Below are 15738 nucleotides of genomic sequence, written 5' to 3' on the forward strand. Positions count from 1 at the left end.
AATATTTAGATTATTAAGTTTCATAAGACTTAATAAATTACTGAATACATAATATTAGCTCTGCACACATTTAAATGAGAGCTGTTTCATGTTTAATTATGGAAAAACGTACAAAAAATGAATAAACCATAAGAAAAAACAATTTAGTTTCAGTTGCAATTAAATATAAAACTAGGCCTCATTTTTCCAAATGGTTTATTATACAAAATTATAAAATAGCTGATGCAGCTTATATACAATTATAGAGTAGCTATATTTATGTATTACCACCATGAGAGAATTCAGTTTTTCTCACATTGCTAGAATTGTTAATTCATATATCCAATATACCCAAGCAGTTTATAAAATCCAAAATTAGAGTAAATTATTTATAATATTCCAATTAAAGTCGTGATGGCATACCACCTGCAGCCACTAATGTTTCACCTGTAATATAACTAGCATCGTCTGACACCAGAAAAGCAACTACTCCAGACATCTCTGATGGATCTGCGAGTCTGTAAAATTAATATATAGAATTATCCATTCTACCAAATCATATAATTTTCTGAAAGATTTTAAAAATACCTTCTCATAGGAACATTCATCAAAGCTGCTTCTTTTGCAGTTTCACTCTCATGTAACTGAAGAAAGTAGTGTTACACAAATACCTTTTTTTTTAATAATAAATATAAAAATACTTACAGCACTGGAAAATTTAGTCTTTACAATGCCAGGAGCAATACAATTTACACGAATGTTTTCTGAAGCAAGATCATGACTAGCAGCTTTAGTTAAACCAAACAGAGCAGTTTTACTCACAGAATATGCACCCAAAATCTATAATATGTTTTTTAATGATTATAATAAGCTATCTTAGATTCATCTTGTTTGAATGTCTTACTGGAAATGGTTGAAGACCAGCAATTGAAGATACAAATACAATGCTACCACCTCCTCTCTCTCGAAGATATGGTAAGACTTCTTTAGCTAGCAAGAACGATGATTTTACATTCACATCAAATATTTTATCCCAAGATTGCTCATCACACTAAAAATTTATGACCTTAATGTTCATAACCACCAATAATTATTTAAAGACAATGAGGAAAAGTGCCAACTGATCATCAAATCAAGCCTCTTATTACGGTATCATTTTATAAACATCTCTTACTTGCAATACGTGCCCGACTGTTGGATTAACAGCAGCATTAGAAACTAATATATCAATACCCCCATATTTTTGTACTGCTTGATCGTAAAGTGCTTTTCTATCTTCTGCTTTTGAAACATGACAAACTACACCATGTGCATCAAGACCTTCCTTTAACAAAGTAGATACAGCCGATTCTACATTTTTAGATTTGCGACTACTCACTACTACTTTAGCTCCTTCAACTCCTAAACGCTTTGCTATTGCAAATCCTATCCTATATATATATATATATATATATATATATATATATATATATATATATAAATGATTTATGGAAGAAAATTGTCTATATAAATACCCATCAGTGGAAGCAGTTACAACTGCTACCTTTCCAGTTAACCTGTTGCAGTAAACTTTATTACTTGTTGAGTGCATTGTTCTAGATATATTGAAAATCGCATTTAGAAGTTTCATTGAATGAAAGTACGAGAATATAAATTGAAATAACTTGAACGTTAATTTTCTTCAGTATGACAAATGATATCTTTGGCTTAATGTTTAAACTAGATGCATTTACTGATCAAATATACAATTTTGGAATTAATCAATCGGCTTTATAAGAATGAATTTGCAAAACAATTTATTTTGAAAGGTACTTTGGACTTCACACTTATAATTATCGATATCAGCGTTTCAGTGTAGATCTAACCTAAAATTAAACATTCATAAATAAGCGTATAAAACTTAAATAAACAATATGATAATGGATATGAAGATATTAATGATCTAAAGACTCTTTTGTTTGTTTAATTTTTTGTTGCTGCATCAAACTTAAACTAGTTGTAAGTGGCATTTTGCCTTAAGGCAGGGGTCGGCAACCTGATTGCCTTTAAAAGCGCAATACTAAATTTGAGACGGCGTATCGGTATAAAATTTTGAAAAAATTAAAAGATTTTTTATAACTTTATTTTCTTAAGAAGGTATTCGTAAGAAGGTATTACTAAATCTATGTAATATCGATACTAATTAGTAGCATATATATTACATAGATTTAGTAATACCTAATTATAAACACGTGTACAATATAATTTATAAATACATATAATTTAGTGTGAAACTTATGAGTGTCCGTCTTTTTAATCTATTTGTTATAATCGGAAATATATTCAGATTCCCCAGTTCATATACTCTTCTTTTATCTATGCCCCAATCCTAGAATCCATTAGCCTGAACTGATGAGCTTCCTCATTTGCTAATTTTGCCTCCAAATTCTCCGCAATTCTTCAATTCTTCTGGTGACGTTCAGTTCGTGCTGATAATTGTAACATGTTTATAGCCCAAACTATTTTTTTTTTTATTTTTAAATTCTTTGTAAAGTGAATCTGCCGCTTCTAATGGATTATTTTACTTATTCGTCATCTGTAAATGGTTTTTTATTTTTAGCTAGCAAATGTGCTATTTTATATATTGCAATCGTAGCTCCTTTATGTTGTTGCAGCGATTTAGTAAAAAAAACTTTGCTGTTTAGTCATTGAAAATTTTAAGGATTTTTTTTTCTTCTAAATTCAGAGTTTATTTGATAGTCACTATCAAAATTGAATGGACGGTTTTAAAATGTCGTTCAATATTACTTTTCTTTAGAGTCGCAACACCCTTATTACACAACAAACAAATATACTTCCCTTTATTATCAACAAAACAATATAGATGTTTTCATTAATCGTTAAAATAATATGTTTTTATTCTTTTACATTCATGATTAATTTGAAATTACTGATAGTTTTAAGAGCACTGTCACTGGACTCCGGGGTGAACCATGTGACAAAATATTTCGCGCGGACTATGAACACGGGGTATTCTAATATTGTCTAGGATTCCATCCCCAAAAATAGCACACGTTCTTAGATAAGATCTAGCAAGCGATAACAAGCGGCGTTTCATGTTTCACTATCGACCACGTGCTTCTTTGACGCCAGGGCAATAAAGGACCAGAACAGGAGTCGTGGATGTAAACCGCTATGGCTATCATACTTTTACATTAGCCGAGGGCGCATTCAAAGTTGATCGGCGGCGCTGTGGCACCCGCGGGTCCGAGTTGCCAACCTCTGCCTTAAAGCAAGCTGCATGAACTTCCCGAAATGTAGTAATAAACGATTTAAGGGGGTTGTTCTTTTTTTATTTTTTTTGTTTCGGTTTTGAGATTTTTTTATATTTTGAAAGCTAAAAACCTTAGAATTATTTAAAAAAAAAATCATCTCAATATCTATTTTTTTGACGAAGTTATAGATATATATATATCTCTATACCTCTGAAAGCGTTTTTTTATCGGTCCGCGAGCTATTGTATGCCAGCTGCCTCTTTTTTATTATAATACCTCATGCACATCTTTTTAATGTGTCAGCATCTTTGAACACCATGGTGTATTTCGTACATTAAATTAAATGGTGTATTTAGTACATTATATTAAAAACTTTAAATACGTTTTTCTCAAATTGACTTTTTTCAATGCGGTGCCAAAAATTAAAAAAAAACTACAAGTCGGATTTTTTTTAATTTGTTCATGTAATACCTAGTCCCCCTACCTCAAACAACTTGATAACATTACGCAAAAAAAATTGCGAACTTTCTCGTCCCAAAAAAAAGGCATTTTTTGACACTTTTTTTTAAATAGCTGCCATTTTTTTCCTTCTTGCTTTTTTTCTTTCATTTTGGTAGGAGGACTGGATTCAAACTTCTTCTTCAACGTAGTTTCTTTTTTTTGTTTCGGGCGATGCGCAACGGATTTATCTGTGGCACCGCAAAAGAGATCGATTTTGCAAGACCGATTTTGGAAAAAGCCCCCTGGTAAAAAAATGACGGCGCAAAAAAAAGAAGAAAATTGCGTAATATTCTATGATTTTGTAATTTTTGTTTAAAAAAAACCGCATGTCTCTATGATAAATACATTTTGAGAAAAACAAAAACAAATACCTTGCATTTTTTGTAAAAAAAAGAACAACCCCCTTAAGGCGGCTTTACACTGTGGAGAAAAATCTAGGTAGAGTGTAGACTCTCTAGCTAGAGCTCTATCGTTGTCTGTACACTGTAAACTTTACAGTGTAAAGTGTTTTTCTCTTCCGAGAGCAATTTCGTACTCTAGGAGAGGAGTAGGTGAGAGGTGCTAGAGCAACTCTACCTAGACACTCTAAAAAGCTATGTACACTTGTGGCTAAATATATTAATATATATTAATCTAGGTAGAGTGTAACTTTGACATCTAGACTATAGAAGTAATAAGCAAACCTAACCTATCACATATAACCTACATAGATAAATAAACAAACCAGTACAAAGCAAAACAAAACTAGCTGTAAGTGGAATTCTGTTTTAAGGCAATTAAATCGTGCCTTAAGGCAAATTGCTGGAACTTTCCGTACCAAAAATTATTATATTTTTTAAAAACGATTAACATTTTTGAAAAAATTTTACTTCGAAAAAATAAGATTTTTGAGAAACTATAAATTGGACAAAACATTACATTTTTTGAAAAAAAAAATACAAAAAAAAATTGAAAAAAAATTTTTTTTAATTTTTTTTTTTGCAAAAAAAACATTTTCTTCATTTTGACATATTTTGGAAGATCTGAACTTTTTTTCAAAGCAATCGTACTGCTTTAACTGCATAGAGACAAAATATAAAGCGCGTAAGCGCCGTGTCGCTGTCTAACGGATAAACATTGGTACGGAACCCATCGGAATGTAAACAAAATATATACTTATTGCTAAAATTTCTATAAAATATCTGATAATTTGATTTGCATATGTCTAATGATCATTTTTGACCGCCATTTTTTTTTACTTTTTTCGTTAGATCTCCGAAATCGCTAGACCTGCCTTCATGAAAATTTGATCAATTCTTAATCTTATCAATACAAGTAAAATGTTTTTTGAATTATTCAAATCGGACGCTCCGTTTTCTTAAAAACTGAGTTACCATTTTCGGCACTTTTTGCCCCGTATCTTCGGAACGGCTAGACCTGCCTTCGCAAAAAACCAATCAGCAATCTACTAATCCTTATCAATATGAATCGAATGTTTCTTCAATTATTTAAATCGGTTGATCGGTGTTTCCGAAATCGTCGACGAAAATTTGTATCCGCACACATACACACACATACTTCCATTTTTTCTAAAGTATGCCAAAATGTTCAGAAACCTTTGAAACGTAAAGATCTATAAAAATTTTCATTTTCGATTTTTTTGCGATTACTATAACTTGCCCTACGGGAAGTTAATAATTCAAAAACATTTTTTGTACTATTTATTTCTAAAAATTTCTATTTTTATTTTATTTATTTTTCTCCCAAACAAACTTTTCGCACTGTTCTTCATCACATAATGCTTCCATTTTCCAAAATCAAAAAAACAACTTTTCTTGGGAACACAAACAAACCAGTGCAAAGCAAAACAAAAAAAACTCTACGTATAGTACAAAAAAATATCCAACAAGTTGAATAATGCTAGAGTTAATAGCTAGAGCGTGAAAGTTGTGCAGAGACCCTGTGTACACTGAATATTATTTGTCTAGCGATATTGTCTACGGGGAGCGTAGAGTGACTCTCGCTAAAGTGATCGATGTGTACACGATGGGACTTTACATAGAGCGCTCTATTAGTGCTCTCGCTAGAGCGACTCTAGCCAAAAACTCTACAGTGTACCTTAAACAAACCGCATGAACTCCTCGAAATGTACATTTAAATGTACATGTAAGTAGTAATAATCGACTTGATCCATAAGAAATGAACATATAAATTTATACGTAAACCGATGAGTAGTGTAGGGCGTATTATAATGTGAGAAACTATTGCAGATTATTCAATTTTGATTTTTTTTTATTACACGGTAAAAATTCAAACACTATAAGGCCAAATTATCCAAATTTTAATTATCCAAATTTAATTTATTTTTATATATATATTATATTTATATATAACTAGATGACCCGACAGACGTTGTCCTGTACTTATATTTACAATTCAAAAGTTGCAAGTTTTTTTAATAACCTATTCTTATATTTACCAATTAGTTAAAAATTATTATGTTTTTTTACACTACAGTCTATACTGAAATGTATATACATCCACCCATATATATGGGTGGGTCCAGATCCATATGGATCTTAAATGTACAACTGTTTTAAATAAAATGATGAGTGCATGTTTTTTTGAAAAACATTATAAAACATTTTTTTCTTATAATTAGTTTTTTTATCGATATCCGACGTCATTTTGAAAAAAAAAAGAAATTACATCACTGAGAGGGATGTCATCCCCCCGGAAATGGCAAAAGAGTCTAAATTATTTTCACTTTTGAACTTGAGAGTAAGATAAACCTAATTTCAAAATTTTATACAAATTGGAGCACAGTAAAAAAATTCAGACCCAAAGTGCTCCATTGACTTGAGTAAATATTCCGTATCTGATGGCTAAAATATGAAAATACTAATGTTTGTATGTGAAAAAGAAAAGGGCTGTTTTTAGGGGTTTTCCGGCAATTTTTCGATTTTATCTCGCCGTAAGAACCATCCTTGGACATCAACGAACATTTTTAAAAAAGAATTGGCCAAATTGGTTCAGGCGTGGTTGAGTTATGCGCTTACCAACACATTTTGCGGTCCATTTTTATATATAAGATTAACTCATATTAAATTTGATATATAGTTAACTATACTTTTCGTAGGACTATAATATTTTAGTATCTTCGTTAAGATAAAGTAGTCTATATATAGTCGATATATCGTCATACAAAGATTCATTAAAATTGTCGAAAAAAGAATTTTTAGCAATCAATTACGAAGAAAGGATTTCGCCGATCTTTGTCAGAACCCAAATAATATCTTTCGAATAGTTTTTTAATTTGAAAATCGGTTCAAAATTTTTGACTAAAATGTGAACGAAAAATTTTGCAATTATCTGCTAATTCTAAAGAAACAGCTCAGCCGATCGTATCAAAAATCTAACCAACGCGAGTTCTCATCAAGTTACATCGAATGGTTTTTAAATCTTCGAAATCGGTTCAGCCGTTTTTGAGAAAAGTTCTACGAAAGGCCAAATATCGGTTCACACATACACAAACATACTTTAGTCTCATTCGTCTGAAACGTCGAGAATTTATAAAAATTAGTAAATCAGATTTTCTTCCAAAAACAAACTTCTTCGGACGTTAAAAAAAATTATGAATAAGAACTGAAAATGTAACATTTAGTTGAACTTTGTATTGACTGCTGTATTTAACGCACTACTTAGTTATTATGTCTTTGATATATTTCTCATCAATATGATTATAATATGACTATTGCAGTTCTCATATTTTTGATAAAACATTACGGTAGTATCCAATCATAAATATATTGTTAAACATGAATATTGAAGAGAAATAGCAGAAAAAATATTTGTTTTTATAATGAAAATGTTTAAGATATAAATTTAATAAAAAAAGCAAAAAATTACATTTGGATGTAATATATATATATATATATATATATATATATATATATATATAAATTTCAATTATACATACTACAAAATGTAAAAATACACAATTGTAAGATAAAGAATATATTTCAATAAATAGTTCTTGATATTAATAAATAGTCTTCATTTTTTCAAAATATTGTATAACCATCTAAACAATTTATTAAATAACAAAAATATATTATAACTATTCCCGTATTAAAAGTACACACACAATGTCTTTTAAAAAGTAATTGTCATGTATAACTCCACCATTTATTTTAATATTATATCTTTCCTTTACTATTGCACATTTAATTCATTTGTACTATCGTTACATTTATCGTCAATGTTTCTTGGTACATATAATGGCATTCCCATAAATTTAGGAATAGCCTTACCATTTGAAGAATTTGTCATCGACGCTTTTCTATTTACCGTAGGCATTTGTTTTTTAATTTGTTGATACTTGAATGCACCATTTCCTGGCATGGATGGTAGCAATTTGGTTTGCGCAAACCAATATTTGTAAGTAAAATACCATACCAAAATAGCCAGACACGCTGCCACAAATTTTTCAATCATTATATGGAAATAAAGCATTGTGGAAACTAACATTACATCCCATAGTACAAGTAACATTGTCATTGATATGAACAATAATCGGATATAAGGTGTTACTTTATTATACGATGTTTTTAAGGTGTAGAGCTCATTATCATTCAAATATCTCAGTGGATTTGAGCTTACTTGAAGCTGTTGCTGCGCTCTGAAATGTTCCTCATTTCTAATATGATCTCTAATACTTTCCCAGCCAATAATCGCTTTAGCTTCTTCCATAAGTATTAAACTAGAATATATAAGTAAAAATGTGTGTCCACTTATATCAAATCCATTCCAAACGTGCCCACTCCTTAAACATGTAGACTTTGTAAGGAAACCTTTTACTTTGCAATATCCATATTGTACTTCAATGTAATTAAAAGATTTGGTAAAAAACAGCCAGAATACAGTGGCTATGCCAAGTCTTAATAAGTGATTCTTCATTATTTGTTTTCTATTACCACAACAATAAGTATATGCGGTTAAGAGTATAAAGGGTACTGTTAGTAACAATGTCCACAGCCAGCCTATTTTAACGAAATATAAGTTAAAAATATTATTAGACCTAGAGAAGTAGGTCCTTGGTATTGAAGCATGGTCCGTTATTAAAGAAATAATGAACACTGCTGCTAAGTATATACCAACTTTAAGATTCACATTATAAAATATAACTCTTCTACACTGATGTAATATTATTAAATTTAACACTTCAGACATAGAAGTTGGAGGTGCTGTTGGTTTTGTTCCTTTGGCTTCTGCATTTTCACCAATATTTGGGCGAAAATTCATCCGCGGGCTCGAATGTATTGGTTTCCTCTTAGTAGCCATTTGGTTTATATTGTTTAAGAATATTTGATTGCACAATAACTGAAGGAATAATGTTCAAGGTGAAGTGCATAGGTCACATACTTATGAATAAATTATTTTTAATTTGTGAAATAATGTCAACGATCATGCTTGTGCTTAATTTATTTTTGACTTCTATTTTAGAAATGTTTGTGGCATGACGGCGATGATAATGCTATAATTGTATTTTGTCTATAAATAGCAAGCAATTTTACTAAATTAAATATGAAACGAATGTATATATCTGTGGCACTTTATGAAATTTTGATTTTAAATATATGACATATTTTAAAAATTATTGTCAAAATTTATTATTTTGCATACTAAAAATAAAAAAAACATCTGCTAGACTAAACATGGCTATTCTAATTTCTATTACATGATCAATCAGGTCACACTTATCCATTTTGATTAACATACAAGAGAGGACTAAAAACTGAAAAGTAATTATTATCCAGATAAAAAAAGAATATGATTAGTTTGATTATTATATTGTAAAGAGTAAAGACAAGATACAATATAATCTTGTCAAAGTATAATACGATTCAATCCATACTCTTTTTTTATCTATGTTTCAATCATTCAATCGACCACGAATTCAAAATTCAATAATGCCACGACTACTGCAAGGATTTTGTATTACACATTACATATGTATTATTTGCAGAATTTTGCTTTAATTTTTTATATCAGTTAAGGTTAATTCAAAAAATAAAGCATATTTTAGAAAATTATGTTACAAAAAAGCCTCTAGATTCGAAAAGTTTTGTTGGTTGTCTAGGGACGGTTTGTTTAATGTCAAACTGAAAAACGCGTTGTTTAAATAACTAATGAAATTATGCATTATATTGAAAAGTAATAAATATTATTAATAACAATAACAAATAGAAATAATATTTATCATAGGATATAATTAATCAAGAAGATAAATCACAGAATAAATTTTAGTTTCGCCTCCTTTCTATCTTTTATTACCTTTAATATCATCGGGCAATACTATTTTATTTAATGTCTTGTTTTGGTTTAGTTTCGGTTTTGTTTATTTTTTATTAATGATTAACTTCTTTTTATTAATGATGCTAATTATTTTATAATAGTTGTTTACTATATATATTCAGATTTATTATAGTTTATGCTGAGCAAAAGAATTTTTTATCTTAGATGATTCATATTAGCTTAGATTTGTCTGCCACGTAAAAATTAAAAATAACTTTGCAATAATTGATCTCAATGAAAATGGAAAATGACAGTAACAGTAATGAAGATCGCATTATGTATTTACAGCAACGGAAAAAGGCTTTAACTTTATTATTACAAGAAAAAAATGAGTTGTTAAGAAGACTTTGCCTACAAGAGGCTGACATAACTGGTGTCATACCTTCTGAAACGCCAGAAGAAGTGCCAGAGGCTCCGCCAGATACGAATTATTTAAACGATGCCAATGTAAATTTAACTTTACGTCGTAAAGTCGAAACTGGGTTTAAGTTATCAGAAAATTTACTATGTGGCAGCATAACCAATGAAGATGATGAAGTTCGAAAATTACTTCTTGAGAAACAAGTACAAACGAGCATTGCAGAAGCAGCTCTTCACATGGCAAATAACTTGTCTAATAATAAAGCTGTGCGCAGGAAACACAGACATATGTATAAACAGTCTCAAGAAAAACTTGCTGGCATAAATGAGACTCTGACTAGGAGAATATCACAAATTCCTAAAAGTAGTTCTCTGGAAGTTGACCTACAACATAGTACTTCAGCAGAAGAAAATTTCAATACATCACCAATCATACGTCACAATAGTCACCAAAGCACAAGCAACAGGCATTCTGAATTCATTCCCGATAACTATTATTTGCAGCATGCTGATCATAATCCTAGCTCTTTTAAAGATATTAATAGATATACTCATTATAGTCATGGTGATATGCGTTATGTAATGCAAAATAATGAACCTCAAATATCTAATATTGAAGACAATATTGTGGCTCATAACTATTATATGAATAATAAACCAAATATACATTTACCAAATAAGTATAGAAAAAAGCCTAGACCACCAGTTGATGATCATTCAGTAAAACGAGATCAATTGAGTTTGTCAAAATATAATATAGATAATCAACAAGTGGGATATGTGGACCAATTACAAAATCAAATTTCAGACTATAGAAATACAATTGCATCAGATTCATTTTTTACATATCCCAGAAAGGATCATTATCAAAATCACTTTGATGAACCTGTAAACCATAATTCTGAATTTTTCTTTGAACAAAACATGGCCTCAAAAACAATGCAGATTAAAAATAAACCTTCTTACAATGTCAATCATCAGTCAGAAAGGAATTTATTTGGTAGTTTAGATCGCCGAAAAATTAATATATCCCCCATGGCAAGTGAAAATATTAGAGCAAATCAAAAAATTAAGAATTCTAATCGTTCACATTCTATTGGAGAATTAAAAATGGCTGAAGATGTTACTGACAATATATCTGTTGGTTCTCATAACAGTGGAAACACTTTAAAAGAAAAACAGTGGCATGAAACATCATTAGATGAACAGCCTATTTCACCAGTGAAACAGAGAGCAAAAACTATCAGCCATCCATATGATGTTCCTATTAATGCAAATTATAACGATAATTTTAGAAGTTCAGTACATGGTAAATATAATTATGATTATGTGGATCCACAATACCTTCAGAGTGCATTACCAAATCAAATTGATGGTTTATATGAAAAGAATTTTGTATATACAGAACCTCCAAGGCCTTCTCCTAAATTCATACCTTTAAATGTAAATCAAGCACAAACAGCGACAGCAACGGCAAAACCAGCCATGCCTTCTCCAACACAACAGTATTACGAAGGTAATGGTGACATCTTTGCAAAATCGCCCAAAGAAAACCATTTTAATCATTCTCTTCCACCTAAAACTGTTAATGAACAACCAACTAAGCAATTTTTATCACCAAGAACGGTTCCTGTGGAATCGCCAAAAAATATAGAAGTTGTATCCCCAGGAACGTGGTGCCCTTATAAAGAAGTATCAAAACCTTTTGAGATGTCAGATTTTTATAAATATTCTACAAAGTTTAGAAATAGACAAATGGATTGTAATACTAATAAACCACCAATGCCCAAGCCACAATCTAATGTCAGTGCAGAAATCAAACCTCAATACTCTGAGCATTTAGAATCTAATTCAGATCCTATTCAAAAGGGAGTTTACCAGCCTTTGAGACCTTTAAAGTGCCAACCATTTTTAATGCAGAATCATAATATTGAAACCGGATGACTAACTTATGTAAGTTAATAAATAAGTTGAGTGTATAAAATAAGTTTATTAAGGAAACAAGGATACTGTGATCAAAACACATTTTTTATCAATTTGTCCACTAAAAAACAATAATAATTTCTCATGCACAGAAAAATAATGGATCAAATTTATTTAACTTTATTATTACATGTTTTTTTGAGTGCATGTTATATTATAAGACTAATTCTACCATCATTGCAACAAAAAAAGCAACTTTTTAGTTCATCTGCACATTAAACAAATTAATTTTGTTTACTTATAATTCATATAGCATTTCTTGTTCTGATTTTTAGGTTTATTTTGTGCAAAATGTGCCTATATTTAAAACAATGCAAAACAATTTGACCAATTAATTCTCAAACAATATAAATTTTGAATGCTTTGTGATGATGTATTATAGAATATTATTGAGCCAAATTATCATATTTATTTGAATTGATGAGTACCTTTGATATTAATTGTTATTAATAGCTTTTATTATTAGGTTATTTCATTTTCTATATCTATATAATTCAATAATTATAGTATTTGAATTATAATATAAGTGCCTTTTTTATCATTAATGCTAATGTAAAATAATTATATATATATAAATGTATATAAAAATATATATTTTTTAAAATATGTTTGTTCTTTTTTTTCTTGTGGTAAAATATTATGTTAAATATTCAACTAATTTTAAAGATATATTAAATTGTTCATATATATAATACAATTAAGATAAAGAATACATCACATACTTCTGCATTTCAAAACATTGCACAACTCGCTCAGTGAACCCGCACGAACGATTATATATATACAAATATTTTCAGAAAATTTAAATATTGGGGTTTAATATATATTAGACCCAGACAATGTGTTGTTTTTTTATATATCCCCAGAAAGTTTTGCTAATTTTTGTTTTCATTAAAGTCTACCATCCCTCTCATATTCATAATCTTTCATCATATATGCTGGATGGTATTTAATTTGACCATCTGTTGTAATATATTTTAAATGTGGATTCGGCACAGTATTACTTCGGGAGCCTAAAGATGTATAACTGAAAAAAAAACTTTAGGTTGGTCACTAAAAATATTACAAATTAAAAGAAAAAGAAACTCGATGTTTATACTCGTGTTTATGCATAAATAATAATTATAATAAATATATATTATTTATATATATATATTTATTATAATTATTATTTGGATTTCACTAAATTATTTTAGTGAGCAAATAAATGATTTAGTAATTACCCTTGATCATAGAGTGAGCAATATGGAACTTTATTAGTTATTATGTAGTCCCAAATATCTGACAAATCCCAATCTAACAGCGGGTTAACGCGCAGAAGTTTAGGCCAACCTGGGTCCGTCATCTAAAATTAACAAAAAAAACAAATAACATATTTGAGATCTAACATCATCTGATGATGCATAAAATATTATAGCAACCTGAATTGCTTCCATTTTGCCACAATGTGGATCAGTTCGTCGTGATCCCATGAAACTAGCTTTGAGTTGAGGTTTCGACACTGTCAGATCTTTTAAAGCCAGTTTTAAGGAAGAGTCAAATGTTATTAGATTTATGGGGTACAGATTTTTGCACTCAGTCACAAAACTTTCTATCTATGATATGGTAAAAAACAAAACTTATTGATACAACAGTAATAAAACATGTAACTCCTAGATTTTAAAAGTTAGTAATATATTATTATAATAATTAAACAAGTAATTGTTTGCCTTACTTATAATAAAAATATAGAGTTTAAAAATTGCAGAAGAGAATGGATCCCATAATGCTGAGGATAAAAAAATCAAAAATATTTTTAACTTTCATGTTTTTATGGAATATCATTCTGAATCGAATGAGATATTTGTAAATATGCCTGTATTTGAGCCGATTTTTGAGCTTATCATCGACGTTTTCTCGACTCAAAACGGCTGAACCGATTTCAAAATTTAAAGGCTATTCCAATAAACTTAATAAGCACTTGCGTCGCCGGTTAGCTTTTTGTTACGATCGTCTCATATTTAATTTTTTCGATCACGTTTTAGCCTAAATCAATTTTGAAAAGTCAAAAACCATGCGAAAGATATTTGGAAATCATGTTAATTATTATGATGCTATAGCATCTATGTATATACGTATAAGTCACTCATAAATAATATATTGATTTCTTATTCGATTAAGTGGATCATATAACTAATTACTAATAAAAGTATATACCTCAGGAAAAGATCATTAGGTCTCACATATAAACAGAGTAATGGAGGTGCATCAGAACCATATTTAAGTTTATAAACTCTTTGGAGTATATGTAATAAAACAGTGCAATCCTTGCCCCCATTGAAAGACATAAAAATTTCATCTGCCTCACATTGAGATAAAGATTTTTCTATTACCTGAAAATAATCGAAATCTCATCAATTATAGTGATAATCAACCTTATAAATAAAGTCATATCAATCATTTTGACACAATCATTTAATTCACTGATTATGTCTATAAGACACCGTAAAATAACTGATTATATTATTATTTAACTTATTTTTCTCTGTTATTTTCAACACAGAGTTTTGAGAAAGCAAATGTATTCTATATGCTGCTTCACTGTTTGTATAATGATTACAAAATTTTAGACATTGGTTTTTAGAAACATTTACGTATTAAAAAATACTTTACCAGCAGTTGTACATGATAATTCTCTAGAAGACATTGAATATGGTTATTGAAAAGTTACATTTTTATAATATATTTTTTGTAAAGAACACTAGGAAGAATCAGAATAAGGATAGGATAGTTATATGATTTTTTAAATATTCCCAAACATATAGAGTATGGTTTGTTGCACAAAATTATTAGATTAAATTGTTACTATGCTTTGTTGAACATATTTCACAATATTTGTGATAATATTATATAGTTAAGGAAGTATTCTGGTCTAGAATTTTAGTTTTTTTTTATCTTCAATGTTAATTATTAAGAATTTGTGTAGACAAAGACTTTTGATAATTTAAATTATTTTCGAAGATATCGCTCTCCGAAACTTTAAACACATTTTCTTGAAATTGTCTTTTTCAATACGATACCCACGATATCTCAACTTCTACTGGAGCAATTTTCTTGAAATTTTTAGCAGCATTTAAAACTAAATAACCATACGTTCAATTTTTATGACGCAAAGTCCTTCATCATGAGTCGAAAGTCTCACAAAGACGCTTTTCGGAATCGGCCTATATTTTTTGAACAAAAACTGTATCATCAACAAACGAACGGACAAAAGCTTCATCTGCGAAAATTACCAATATGTTCTAAATAATGTTTCCCAATTTATATCGAATACCTAACACCATGC

General features: G+C 29.4%; 4 protein-coding genes across 4 annotated transcripts; 1 reads left to right on the forward strand and 3 right to left on the reverse strand.

Moving 5' to 3' along the window:
* Window positions 1-382: 382 nt before the first annotated feature.
* On the reverse strand, window positions 383-1714 carry LOC113385376 (dehydrogenase/reductase SDR family member 4-like). Its single transcript, XM_026623221.1, has 6 exons — window positions 1494-1714; window positions 1154-1409; window positions 884-1030; window positions 685-819; window positions 568-623; window positions 383-497 (listed from the first exon to the last, which is right to left on the reverse strand). Exons 1-6 carry the CDS (start codon window positions 1607-1609, stop codon window positions 383-385), a joined length of 825 nt encoding a protein of 274 aa, XP_026479006.1. The 5' UTR covers window positions 1610-1714.
* A 6214-nt stretch (window positions 1715-7928) lies between these two features.
* Window positions 7929-9056, reverse strand: LOC113385513 (FIT family protein CG10671-like). Its single transcript, XM_026623367.1, has one exon. It carries the CDS (start codon window positions 9054-9056, stop codon window positions 7929-7931), a length of 1128 nt encoding a protein of 375 aa, XP_026479152.1.
* Window positions 9057-10225: 1169 nt separating this feature from the next.
* LOC113384928 lies at window positions 10226-12573 on the forward strand. Its single transcript, XM_026622707.1, has one exon. The coding sequence runs from the start codon at window positions 10305-10307 to the stop codon at window positions 12372-12374; it is 2070 nt and encodes a 689-aa protein (XP_026478492.1). The 5' UTR covers window positions 10226-10304; the 3' UTR covers window positions 12375-12573.
* Window positions 12574-13044: 471 nt separating this feature from the next.
* LOC113385514 (FAD synthase-like) lies at window positions 13045-15099 on the reverse strand. The gene is made up of 5 exons (XM_026623369.1): window positions 15061-15099; window positions 14636-14785; window positions 13835-14008; window positions 13637-13758; window positions 13045-13440 (listed from the first exon to the last, which is right to left on the reverse strand). The coding sequence occupies exons 1-5, from the start codon at window positions 15097-15099 to the stop codon at window positions 13305-13307; spliced, it is 621 nt and encodes a 206-aa protein (XP_026479154.1). The 3' UTR covers window positions 13045-13304.
* Between the last annotated feature and the right edge of the window lie 639 nt (window positions 15100-15738).

The sequence above is a fragment of the Ctenocephalides felis genome, unplaced genomic scaffold (genome assembly GCF_003426905.1).
Source record: "Ctenocephalides felis isolate EL2017-DRISC unplaced genomic scaffold, ASM342690v1 CF-g0.4_SCAFFOLD_03571, whole genome shotgun sequence".
NCBI lineage: Eukaryota > Metazoa > Arthropoda > Insecta > Siphonaptera > Pulicidae > Ctenocephalides > Ctenocephalides felis.

Coding starts and splice junctions, on each gene's coding strand:
- LOC113385514 (XM_026623369.1), bottom strand. CDS start 15,099: ATGTCTTCTAGAGAATTATCATGTACAACTGCTGGTAAA. Junction 14,009..14,635: donor CTCCATTACTCTGTTTATAT/GTGAGACCTAAT, acceptor ACCATATCATAG/ATAGAAAGTTTTGTGACTGA. Junction 13,759..13,834: donor GCAAAATGGAAGCAATTCAG/GTTGCTATAATA, acceptor TGTTAATTTTAG/ATGACGGACCCAGGTTGGCC.
- LOC113385376 (XM_026623221.1), bottom strand. CDS start 1,609: ATGAAACTTCTAAATGCGATTTTCAATATATCTAGAACAATGCACTCA. Junction 1,031..1,153: donor CAGTCGGGCACGTATTGCAA/GTAAGAGATGTT, acceptor ATAAATTTTTAG/TGTGATGAGCAATCTTGGGA. Junction 624..684: donor AGACTAAATTTTCCAGTGCT/GTAAGTATTTTT, acceptor TACTTTCTTCAG/TTACATGAGAGTGAAACTGC.
- LOC113384928 (XM_026622707.1), top strand. CDS start 10,305: ATGAAAATGGAAAATGACAGTAACAGTAATGAAGATCGCATTATGTAT.
- LOC113385513 (XM_026623367.1), bottom strand. CDS start 9,056: ATGGCTACTAAGAGGAAACCAATACATTCGAGCCCGCGGATGAATTTT.